Source organism: Delphinus delphis, chromosome 14 (assembly GCF_949987515.2).
Source record: "Delphinus delphis chromosome 14, mDelDel1.2, whole genome shotgun sequence".
Taxonomy (NCBI): domain Eukaryota; kingdom Metazoa; phylum Chordata; class Mammalia; order Artiodactyla; family Delphinidae; genus Delphinus; species Delphinus delphis.
Window position 1 is genome coordinate 43,573,142 of NC_082696.1, and position 13,386 is coordinate 43,586,527.

The following is a 13,386-nucleotide window of genomic DNA, read 5'->3' on the forward strand; positions in this document are numbered from 1 at the left end:
AACTCCAGCTGTCCCATTTTGTGATTTATACACCATTGGTGCTATATGTCCTAAAATTCTTTATTTAAACCCCATAGGATTTTAAAAAATTGTTTCTAACTGTAAATATTCATTTTAATTTATTCATACATCCTTTTGTTGCTGTATATTCACTTCTTTCATCTCCAGTCTTCCAAGAGGGATCATTCTCACTTTTGCATGAAGAACAAGACCCTTTAGTATTTTCTATATAGTGCAGGTCTTCTAGAGATACATTTTCTCCATTTTTGTCTGTCTAAAAATATTTTTCTTTTATTCTTTAATGATATCTTTACTTGGTATAGAATTTCATCAATACTGACAAGCATTTTCTTTCAGCAATTTAAAGATATCATTCTACTGTCTTTTGGCTTCTTTTGTTTCTGGGAAGAGTCAGATGTCAGATGTCTAACACTCTTATGAAGTACTCCTTTGAAATCAATCTGTCTTCATTCTCTGACTGCTTTTAATATTTCTTAGTTATCTGGTCTTTAGCAGTTAACGTTGGGATTTCCCTTTATGTATTGTGTTTCAGTTCTTTGGGCTACTTAAACATTTGGCTTATTTTCTTTCATCATTTTTGGAAAGCTTGTTGTAGCTATTGCTTTTGGCCTATTCTCTCATCTCCTAAGTTTCTAATTATAGGAATCTTATTCCTTCTCATTATATCTCCTGTGTCTCTTAGTCCCTTTCCGTATCTTCCATGCTTTTTTCTCTTCAGGCTTCATTGTGGCTATTTTCTTTTGGCTTATTTTCCAGCGTACTAATTCACTTTTCCTGTGTCTAATCTTCTGTTAAACCCATCCATTAAGTTCTTAATTTTTACTTTTTAATATTTCAATTTTAGAATTTCCACTTTTTACTAGTTTTTATATAGCTACCAAATTTCTCATTCCTTTCTTTTCTGTACTTGAACTTGGTTATTTCTGTTAGTGTAGTCTCGTACCCTTGTGTGCCTGGTTATTTTTCATTATGTGCTGAACCTTGTATTGTTTTTTGAAATAATTTGAGTCCTAGAATGATATCTTTCTCAAAAGACGACAGTCATTAATTCTTACCAGGTGTCTTGGGGCACTACCAATCTAGAATCTCCTCAATCCAGTTTTAGGGATTCAGCTGATTTAAAGCTGAGCTTCAATTCCTGTGAATGCCTATTTCTAATTCATCCTTCAGAGTCTCAACAGAGATTGAGAGAGTCCACCAGGCCCACCCCTTCTTTGGCAGGCCCTACCTTCTACTTTCTACCCCTGTAGGTTCATGAAACTACAAAAAGGCCACTCACTTCTTTGAGTGCCTTCTCCTGAGTTAGCAAACAGGGGGAAAAGTAGCCCCCAAAGTCAGGTTCACCTTACTTGGCTTCCTTAGCATCCTGTCCTGGTAACTCTTCCCTAGCTTTCTCCTATGACTCCAGACAGACTTAAAAAAAAAAAAAAAAAGTACAGCATTTGTAGTTGGCTCCAGTGGACAGGCAGGTCTTAATTACCTAAACTGCCATATCTAGGTGTTACCCAAGAAAAATCTATAAATGCCATGGGAAAATTTTCTTCTTTTAAAGAAAAGAATTCTAGGGCTTCCCTGGTGGCACAGTGGTTAAGAATCCACCTGCCAATGCAGGAGACATGGGTTCGAGCCCTGGTCCGGGAAGATCCCACATGCCGTGGAGCAACTAAGCCCATGTGCCATAACTACTGAGCCTGCGCTCTAGAGCCTGCAAGCCACAACTACTGAGCCCGTGTGCCGCAACTACTGAAGCTCGCGCGCCTAGAGCCGGTGCTCCACAACAGGAGAAGCCACTGCAATGAGAAGCCCGTGCATCACAACGAAGAGTAGCCCCCAGTCGCCACAACTAGAGAAAAGAACGTGCGCGGCAACAAAGACCCAACACAGCCAAAAAAAATAAAGTAAAATAAATTCATAAAAAAATAAATAAAATTAAAAAAAGAAAGAAAAGAATTCTAGTACTTCAGGTCATTACTGTCCAGCAGCAGGTAAAGCTTTGTAAGTATTATCTGCCTTACCTGCTATTGCTTCAATACTTGGAATTGCAATAGTGCTGTAAGTGCTGATTCTCTTACAAGACCATGTATAAATCAAGGAATCTTCTGTATTTTCCAGTCCGGAAACTGAATCAATAAAAAAAGAGCCCCATTTTTTAGATAATCTATTTAGAGGCTTTGCCTTCAGTCCCTGAAACAAGAAATAGAATAACGAAACTGTGATTAATTAGTGTTCAACCTCATTATAAGTTTTTTCCACCAGTAAGTAAATCAAAATAGAACAACTGTGTGGAACAACAATTTCAGTTGTTTAACTTTAACCAGACTATATACTATATAAAAAGTAAAACAAAACTTTGTAGTCCTTTAATGTATTCTCCTCTGGCTTTGTTTGGGAACCCCTTTCTCATCCTTTGGGATCTGGCTTGGATGCCACCAGGATATTTTCCTTGATTTCCCACAGTTGCGTTGGATTAGGTCTCCTCCATTTTCTCACACTCTTGAGTTTATCCCTAATATGGTACTTCTCATACTATCTTGCAATTATCATACTATTTACTTTTCGCCCTGGACAGATTATAAACTACAGAAGGTTAGGAACTATCTCATGTATTAGTGTATCCTTAAAGGCTTAGTGCCTAGGACACAGCAGGCACAGAAATGTTGTAGACTAAATAAGACTCATTCAAAAAATACTTCTCAGTGTTTTATGGGTATAGTATAAAACTAAGAATTGAAAAAAAAACCCTATCACGTCCATAGAATTTGGATTATAAAATCTGTCATCCTTTTCTGATGAAAAGTTCATTTTGGAGCAGCAAAGAGTCCCAAATATGCCTTTAGATTCATGATTCTTTGCGCTGGAACTCACTTTGTGAAGCAAGATGAAAGTATGTGTTTTTCAGGTGATGGTGTTTAGAGATCACTTAGCAAGAATCTATCTGGATTTCACCAAAGATATTTAAGAGCAGTATGGAATATAAATATCTATGCTTCTGTGTGTACATTTAAGGTGTATTTAGATATAATTTCTCAAGGTGTAAAGAGAAGTTTAGTGTCGTTTTTCTTTATTTACTTCATTGTCTTTTCTAAAATAATGAGTGAGAAGAAATGACTCACATCACACAGGCTATATGTAGATAATGGTTCTGCCAACACTGAGTGGTAATCTGGGCTGCACATTATTCCTTTGAAAAGAGGAAAACAGACCTGTTTACCCTTTCTGGTTCAATGTATTATGGATGCTGTTATTGTCTAAATGTCTGTGTCCTTCCAAAATTCATTATGTTGAAATCCTAACCCCCAAGATGATGGAATTATGAGGTGAGGCCTTGAAAAGGTGCTTAGGTCATGAGGGTGGAGCCCTCATGAAGCCCTCATGATTAGTGTCCTTATAAAAGAGATCCCAGAAAGCTACCTTCTCCCTTCTGCCATGTGAGGGTACAGGGAGAAGATGGTGGTCTATGAGGAAGTGGGTCTTCACCAGACAATGAATCAGCTGGCACCATGATCTTGGACTTCCCAGTCTCTAGAACTCTGAGAAATACATGTTTGTTGTTTATAAGCCAGCCAGTCTATGGTATTTTGTTACAGCAGCCAAAATGGACAGATGCTAATCTTTGTTTATTCTGATGCTAAAGTTTTAATGACTCATTTTCTCAAATATAAAATATATATATCACTAATCGAACGAATCATGCCATTTCTTGAATATATCAACAAGGAGCACTCCTATTTTCATTGAGCCTTTATCTTATAGATTTCATCCCTTAATGGTAAGTGTTCTCACCAAGTTTCTATCTTCTCTTCTTCTCTTTCTCTCTTGTCTCTCTCCCTTAGACATCTCTCAATTTTCCTCGCTTATCCTAACCTATCTCCCAAACCAGTTTGATCTCATCCTCCAGCTGTTTCAAAGAAATGGGATTCAACATTAAACCAATCACATCTCTCTCCTCACAAAAACGTCTCTCCTCAAAAAACCAGGTCTTTCTCATGACTTCCATATTTATATGAATAAAACCCATCAATTCCAGTTGGCTGCGCTTAAAAACCATCGATGTTGTCCGTCTCAGCTCCTACCACCAGCACCCAGCTAGTTGTGCCTCCAGAACATCTGCCATGTACTCTCTCCATCTCCTTCTCACTAGTGCCCACTGTTCATGTTTGTATCACCTCTAGCTGGGCTGCTGGGACAGCCCGCCACAGCATCCCTTCCCATGTGCTGAGCCCATCCTTCACACGCTGCTAAACGAAAGCTTCGCCCCTGTTGCCTGCACATCCAAACACTGCTAGTGATGCCTTTGGCTGACAAACCTACACATCTGCTATTTTACGGTCAAGACTGTACTGCAGCCTGTACATTACAATCTCTGTACACTTATTCATGTTACTTCCTGAACCAAGAATGTTATTTCCATCAGTTGAAAATGTACCTGTCCTTCAATGTTTACCTCACATTCTACATTTTTTATAAATTTTTCCCTAATTCTCCTCAATGAAGTATCCATCCTGTCTTGTTTGTAATTCTTTTATAATTTGTACCCTCTGGAGGCAGTTACGCTTTATTTGTATACTCAAGCTCCCTGACCCCTTTTATCCACAGACTAATATGTTCTGTTAAAAGGATCTGTGTATGATTCTATAAGTCCCTGATATTCATAGTAGGGAGGCTTGCACAAATTAAAAACTTAGTATATGTTGAACAAGACAATGGTGTCAGACTGGTCATTTAATGAGTGGCCTTATTAAGATATCTCTGCTAATCCAATAAGCTCTTACTTATGTCTGATAGTTGTGATGAAAGTTTTGAGTACTGTTCTGAAATATGTGTATGTGTGTGTACACCCAACAGAGAGCTACCAAATCCTGTCTCTTCAGTCACAGTGGGTTGATTTATTAAGGACATATATGTTCAATGGAGCAGGGCTGGGGTGGGGAGGTGGAGTGTGATGATAAAGGAACATTATTTCAATTCTATCTTGGGAAATAAAATCTTCACGCTGTTGACTCACTGTTTCCTGTGGAAGAGCCAATTATTAACTCTTTGTTCATGATGTGTTTATAACTAATTAACAAGAAAAGGGGTCTGTGGGAGAAGGATGGAGCTACCGTCTATGGAATGCTAAAGGAAACATTCCCACTGATGCTTCATTTCCTTATTACTGTCTGTGCATTCTCAAATCATTTTGAAGAAACCAAATCTCCTTATTTCTCTTTAGGGGAAACCTCCTCCCAAATCCCTCGGATTAGAAGGCCAGCCTCCTGGAAGGTTATTTTAAAGCTCTTTTTAACTCAGTCCACAGAACTTCCAATGTCACACTGAAGACCAAATGCTACTCAGTGGAAACCTTGTAGAAACCTGACCCCTTTATTCTAATATTCAGTTGCATCTACTTATAGCTATCTTTTTTTTTTCTTGTGGTACGCGGGCCTCTCACTGTTGTGGCCTCTCCCGTTGCGGACCACGGGCTCCGGACGCGCAGGCTCAGCGGCCATGGCTCACGGGCCCAGCTGCTCTGTGGCATGTGGGATCTTCCTGGACTGGGGCACGAACCCGTGTCCCCTTCATCGGCAGGTGGACTCTCAACCACTGTGCCACCAGGGAAGCCCTCTTTTTTTAAAAAAAATAATAAATAGACTTTATTTCTTAGAAGTTTTAGGTTTCCAGATAAATAGAGCACCTCCTTCCCCCCTGAGCACCCACTGGTCTTTTCCAGAATGTCATATAGTTGTATGCAGTATGCAGCCTTTTCGGAACTGGCTTCTTTCACTTAGTAATATGCACTTAAGGTTACTCCATGTTTTTCCATGGCTTGATAGTTTCTTTTGATTGTTATTTTTTGATTGGATATTTGTTTTTTGACTTGTGTTTTCCATTCTTTTTAGATTGTTCCACTGGAATGACTTTAGGAAAATGCATTTTATTTTCTGACCTTTCTTCTTTTCTGCTTATTTTTGCTTTTATACACTATTTTCCCTTTCTAGATTTATGACATATTTTACTTTTCTTTCCCTCAAGTCTTTACCTAAGTTCATTTTGGGTGGCTCAGGAGTAAGCTTAAGGGAGCTACCAATTTTGTTAAGTTAGACCATGAAGTGAGAGCACGAGGGCTTTCATGGCCAAGCAAAAGAGGTAGAGTATAACCGCAGTGAGTCAGGATCTGGCCGCCTCATCATCAGCCAAAACACGGCCACGGTGCCACAGCACTGGATGAAAGTGGAGAACTCGGAAGACAGACATTACAGACCATTACGTTAATGGTCAACAGCATTTATCTTGGCATCATTTAAGAACTATCCACAAGATCAACTGTAGAGCTGAGATGGCATGAAGATCACAGTAAGTGCCAACAGATTTCATCTCTCTTGGCACAAACAAGCACTTTCTAAGACACGTGAAACACAAGGCTTTTCTTTCAAGGAAAGAACCAAAGGAGACCCTTACCTCATATTTTCCTTTCTTCTCTAGAGGCTCTGAGTCCTCAGGCTTCCCGTCTCTGTCCCCTCTGAGCTCTTCCAGGATGAGGACTGTCTCCCAATTACTATAATGACAGGCTGGGAAAATATCTGAATGCATGCTGTCACCAAAGTAAACAACCTGTAAGAGAGCAAATTCTGTTTGAGACATGAGAACTGTGAAAGAGTAGTGTTCATTTTATAGAAGGCAGAAGAAAATCCCTCAACAGGTATCAGAGTTAAGTGATGTAAAAGTTGCAGAGACGTCTTAAATTTCCTTGAATAACTTCACAGGTGACCTGTCCTATTTGATTCACAAGGGGTCAGGTTTAAGAAGTTACACAATTCATCTGCAGGTAGAAGAAAGGCAGAAGATAAGTGAATTCAATTTTCTGAAATAAAAATGAAAGAGCCCATATGGTTACAGTTAAACCTGCCCCTGGAATTGAAGAGCTGGTGAGATATTGGAGACAACCTGTTACAGAGGGTTAGATTAGCAAGAATGGACAACACAACCAATTTACCAGTTTCTGGGCGCCACCCAGACCTGCTGAAACAGAATCTCTGAGAGTGGGTGGGCTTGGGCAAGTGGACTCTGGGACCCTTCCCAGGCATTCTGAGGCAAAGCCTCATTGATCTAGTCCATGTCTCTTAATTTACAGATGAGGAAACAAGGTTAAGGGAACATGAACTAGAACCTCCAAGGCAGGAGTCCCCAGGGGGCTGTGACAGTGTACGAGCCAGGGGAGTAGGGCTCAGTGACCCACTGACCCTCCTTCTCATGGGGCTCCTGGCAAACGTTTTCTAGAAGCATCCTGCTGTTAAAAATATACCAACGTCCAACATCAACAATGTGGCCAGGATGTTAAAAGCTAACGTGTCTTCAGTCTATAGTATAATCAGTTACTGCTTGTTTTACACATAAAAATGTTCCTGATGGACAGTTATCAGGATAACATTCCTCAGTAACCCACACACTATTCCATTGTATCTCTCAGGTCTGTGGCCTCCTACTTGGAATATCTGTTTTTCTCTGTTACAGAGAAAGACTCAATGTACATCAACAAAGGAAAGGCTTATTTAAGCAGAAGAGGTAGGCAAGGAGGTTGGCAGACAGGCAGAGGCAGATGATTGCCTCACAGATAACTACGCTGAAGGCATTTAGAGTTATGGTTTCAGTTTACAAGGGCTTATATCTCCAAGCCCTTGTAAACTGGGCTCAGTCAGAAAATACCTTGGGTTCAGGTTTGCCAGTCATTTTCTTCAGAAGTTCATAAAGATGGACCGCATTCCCTTGGGAGTACCAGCCAGGTTTATCCAGAGATGGCAGGGCCTCTTGTTCCTCGTCATTCTCTGAAAGCACAGTTGGACAATCACATACTTTTTAATCAAGTGATAGCACCCAGCTGGACAGACCACACTCTGGCATGGCTGTAGGACACGTACAAGAAGGAACCATGTGGGGATGGGAGCTAGCATTCAGTGATCACCTATATATATCATGAGCACTTCATGGACGTAAATATATATACTTTTCAAAGATTTTTTTTTTAAGAGCGGTTTTACATTCACAGCAAAGTTGAGAGGAAGGTACAGAGATATCCTACACACCCTCTTCCCTCACAAAGGCAGAGTCTCCCCCATTGTTGGTGATAAAAAATGAGTCCAACATATCACAATGATATGAGTGAACTCCTCCAGAACAAGGAATTCTAAAACCACATTTACAGATAATTAAAGCCATATCACAGCAACTGCCAGCTTAAGGTCAAGAGATATTTATGTCTATTTGGTTGACATTTCAGCAGCCATGTTTTAATTCTTCTACACAATCAAATGAAAACCCTACTATTCTCTAAAGAGTAGTTAAAAAACCAACCACGTATTAGCTTAACATTAAGAGTCTAATGCATATCAGACTCAGCATATTCCTGGAGAAACACAGTGAAAACCAATTATTTCTCACGTCTGTCTGTCTGTCTGTCTGTACTTAGCACAGAATGTCTTACCATGTAAATAATGTGGGTTTGATGGCAACTGGGAAATGAGTAATTTATGCAAATATTTTTGAAAGCAAATGTACATTTGATATGTAGAGGCCCACGGTACAGGAACAGTGGGAAGGGCATCTTTCCATTGCTTATTAAAAACAAATCTACAGAATCATAATTTCTTACATATTGGGACTCAGTAATTAACAAAGAGGAAGAAACCCTTCTTTATACAAAGACCAAAACAAAATACTCACTTTACACAAACCCCTCCCTCCCCCTCCCCGTTTCCAGCTCCCACACTGGAAGCTGCTGTGCAGGGTACTGATTCATGCAGGGCAGCTTCCAGGGCTCCGGGAGAACCTCCATAACTGGGAAGCTGTGGGACTCAGAAAACTATTAATTCCAGCAGCAGGGAGCCACTGTGGGCTGTGAAAGCATCAGAGCCGAAGTGGAAGCGACACAGTCCAAGGGAACAAACTCAAGGAAGCTTCAAGCACAATCTTTATAAACCCAAACATTTTCACACTTCTTTTCATCTCTGGGAAACAGTTATATGAACTTTCATTTTCACATAATATAAATAAATGTGCCCTGCAAGCAGTACAATGATGACACTGATTTGAAAAAGTTTACTTTAAAAGTATATTAGAAGATAATAAATACAATAGATAAAAAACAGAGGAGGACAAAGGGGATAAGAGAGTGACTGTGATTTGTTTCCTCAGTTTTAAAATGGGGATAATAACAGTACTTCCCTCATAGAGTGTATAAGTGAATTAATACAGATGGAGCACACGGAAGAGTGTGGGCCACGTAGGGTTGAAGAAGTCTTAGCTGCTATCCCTTCAATTCACAGGCGCAGAAACTGATATCTGGAGAAGCTAAGGAATTTGCCCAAAGTTACCAAACTGCTACAATCACCCCTCAAAGGACTTCAAATTAGGGGTAGAAGACAAGGAGTAAGACAACAATCAATGAAAGCAAATAGTAAATCAAACTAAAACTCTTTTGAAAACTATAATTTGCTGCTGGATACAGCTGTGTTTTACAATAACAAAGTAAATCTCATTTTTTAACTGTAAGACCATATAGACAAGTAAAAACAAAAAAACAAAACAGTACGTTTTTAGTCAGCATAATAGTTACAAAATTAATATGGGGAAATGACAGTCAAGGCTGTGGCTGACAGCCTTGAAGAAAGCAAGCTCCACGACTCAGATAAGACAGAGAGCCAGAGAACTCATGTGCCTGGGCCTGACTGGTGTGACGTCAGAACTGGCTCCTGCGGCGGCTCCCAGCAGCTTCTCCCAACTCCCAGAGCCTTTGGTGTTACTACCTTACCAATGTTTTAAAAGTATGTATTTGTGTGATGTTTTTGAATCAGTAATACATTTAAGTATTTTTAAAAGACTCAATTTTGAACTCTACCTGCTATGTGCTCACCTCTTCTGCAAAAGGTAATCATTCTTTTATGCATACAAAAGCATATATAAATATATATTCTTTTTCTCTACTTTTGAAATACATTTATTGAGGTATAACTGACATACAATAAACTGCGCATAAAGCATACAATTTGATTAGTTTGGGCACATGTATATATCTATTATGAGCTGAACTGTGGTCCCCTCAAATTCATATGCTGAAGCACTAACCCTGTTCCCCAGAATGTGACTGTACTTGGAGACAGGGCCTTTAAAGAGGTGACTGAGCTAAAATGAGGCCATGGGGTGGGCCCTAATCCAATACTATTGGCGTCCTCATAAAAAGAGGAAATTAGGACACATAATTAGGCAATTAGGACACAGAAGAAAGACCATGTGATGCTACAGGGAGAAGATGGCCATCTATACGCCAAGAAGAAAGGCCTCGGAAGAAACCAATCTTTTTGACACCTTGACCTCAGACTTCTAGCCTCCAGAACTGTGAAAAAAGAAATTTCCTTTGTTTCAGCCACTCAGTCTGCGGTATTTTGTTACAGTAGCCCTAGCAAACTAATACAACACCCGTGACCCCTCCTCCCTTTTAAATGCAAATATCAGCATATTCGGCACACTGTTCTGTAACTTGATATTTTAAAACCTTATTTTATTGATAATATGTTGTGATCTGCCTGTTTTTTTAAATTCCATGATTTATTTAATAGTCTTTTTTTGATAGACATGTGAAATGTTGTTACAAGGAAAAAGTTACAAACATGACAGAATTCGCCTGGTGGGATCAAACAAAATCCCACCAGGATTTCTTTCTTTTCTTCTTTCACTCTTTATTTCAACAATCTTTCACAAACCAATTTACATAGAGGGATATGGCAGTGAACTAGATGGTCTGAGTTCTTGAGCTCAGAATGTTTATTTTCTAGGAGCGACCTCTGACTTGCTAGGGGTTTACTTAACAGTGATTTATGATTAAAATATATTTATAATTGTTTTGGTTTCTAGGACTCCTTCTAATATGAACTTCACTAAACAGTTCATATTTGCTTTATACATCTCTTCTTCAATTTTGAGCTAGAAAAATTTCTCACCAATTATGGATTTTCATACACACTTTCTCCACTGTTTTTGGAATGGGCAGTAAGATACTTTTCAAGTAAAATACCTCCTAAAATGCCTGCCTGTGTTGGGGACTATAAGATGGAAATTATACTATTAAAGGAAATAAATACTTTACCAGTGAGCTGGAGCAAATTTCATAAACAGAAAATGAAACTCCTACTCTTACCCTTTATCTACTTTGGCTTTGGTCGTTTAGTTAAATATACTTAACTAACTAGCTCATTTCCACACCTAAAATGATAGGAAGTTTATTTCTTTTCAGAATAACAACCTTCAATTAAATGTACTCACTAAGACATCCTCTTGGTCTTACTAAAGTACGTCTTGGTGATCTGACCAGTAGCATCTGCTTCAACAGAAAATCTGTTTAGAAATGCAAATTGAAGCCTTTTGCCCAGCCCTACTGGATCAGAATCTCCATTTTAACAAGATCCCTAGGTGATTTGAGTGTGAAGTCTGAGAAACACTGATGTAGAAAGAACAGCAGGAAAATAAAACAAAACAAAAACCTGATAGAACAATAAAAGGCATTCATTTCACCAAGGAGACAGTAATGGGCACCTGTGGGGAGCAGTGAGAATGAAGATGAAAAGGTAACCTAGCAACCAGATTTAGCCTTAGGGTGCTATATGGAGTGGGGAGCCAATGAGATTGTGTGTGTGATAAATATATTAAATATATTGTAAGTCTAACAGTAATAAGTGAGCAATACAAAATATATTGAAATTAAAAGCAAGTGACAAATAGAAATCTATGCCAATGAAAAGTATTTGAGGGCAGTGGGCAAGAGATAGAAATAGAGGTATAAAGGGAGGCAGAGGGACGAGGTAGAATGGGGAAGAATGATCAAAGCTTAACGGGAAGGGAGGGGACGGCAGAGATGAGATATTTCTGAGGTAGATTAAACAGGACTTTATGAAAAATACAAGACAAAACAAGAAACAAACAAACCCCCCCAGGACTTGATGCACAGCCTCCTGGATGTGAAAGGGTGAAGATGATGAAGGTTTCCAGCTGGGTTTATTCAGCGGCTGGTCAAGTAATGAAGGTAAGGAATACAAGGTGACCAGCATATTTGGTTGTTGATTGCTTTCAAGGTGGAAGGAGAATCAAGTTTGATTTCAGAACACTGGGTGGAGGTGTCTGGTATACAAGACAAAATATGGTGTGAGGTTCTGGCAAAGACAGCTGGGGCAACATCTGGGAGTCAGTGGATAGGTGAAAGCTGAGGCCAAGACACCAAAGACAGCAAGTTGGGTCATGATTCCCAAATTGGGCGGCGCGGGGGAGGGGTAGTTGGTAGCAGGAGACTGGCGTGGTCCCTCTCCCCACTGAATTTACAATCTTGCAAGGTGGACGGACTCCCTCCCCGCACCAAGCCTTAGCTCTGCTGAGGAGCTGAGTCGTGAGATAACAGATTTTGCCTAGAAGAGGTTCCCCGCCCCCAAACAGTCCTTAAGCCCCTGTAGGGATCAAGCTGAATGGAGCTCAGCCCCCCACCTGCTGAGTCCCCACCCTCCCTTTCGGCGCCTCCATGACAACGGCTGCCATCAGTCCTGTACAACTGCGCAGAGGATGCTGCAGCGCTGGGGTCTCTGGGATTGGCTCACCGTGCCTTCCATCCCAACAAGCTTCTTTGCCTTAATTTTACTTCTAACTTTAATCATTCGGAGCAATGATCTGATTTACGAAGACACTGGACTGTCACGTAAGGGCCAACTGACATGACTTGTACAGTAACATTAACTGCCGTATGTGGGATGTTTGGTGGGTTACAAGGCTGAGAGATCAGTTAAGTACTGTAATAACCAGGACCTGATGTAATACTGTGCCAATTCATACAAGGGATGATAAGGGAGTGGCAGGTGACAAACTTGAGAAAACTGGAGGATAGGTTAGTTGTTAAGGGGAGAGAGGAGCTGAAGATGACAGATTTCCCTAACTTAGGCAAGATCTGTGGTTCGAAAAGTTATAACAGAGTTATGGAATATGGGAAATGAATGAGTTGTTATAGGTAAGTCAATTTTCATGTGATGCCAGGGCTCTGGGGCATGGAAAGCTTAGAAGACAGATAGAAACAGGCCTCTGTAAGTCAGGGAAAAGTGAAACCAAGAATTAAGGAATTAGGAGTCATTAGCGAACAGGTGACAGTTAAAACCAGAGGGTGGTAGAAAGCTGACAACAGCAGGAGAAGAAAGGAGGGTCAATGCAGAACGCTAGAGAGTAGCGACATTTAACAAGAAAGGTGAAGGGAAACCAGCAGTGGAAACAGAGATAGAGCAGTTAGAGGTAGAAGAATCAGAATCAGCAGCAAAGTAAACACTGTAACAGAACACAATGTATTAGAGATTCTTTAATATGAGC

At 40.0% G+C, this 13,386-nt stretch overlaps 1 protein-coding gene across 1 annotated transcript in view; it reads right to left on the reverse strand.

Moving 5' to 3' along the window:
* NT5DC1 (5'-nucleotidase domain containing 1) overlaps positions 1 to 13,386 on the reverse strand; it is a 120,393-nt gene that overhangs the window by 4,592 nt on the left and 102,415 nt on the right. The window contains exons 9-11 of the mRNA XM_060030061.1: positions 7,705 to 7,823; positions 6,460 to 6,612; positions 2,037 to 2,205 (exon numbers count right to left, since the gene is read on the reverse strand). Of these exons, the coding sequence (XP_059886044.1) occupies positions 2,037 to 2,205; positions 6,460 to 6,612; positions 7,705 to 7,823 (441 nt within the window). The remainder of the gene's footprint in view (positions 1 to 2,036; positions 2,206 to 6,459; positions 6,613 to 7,704; positions 7,824 to 13,386) is intronic.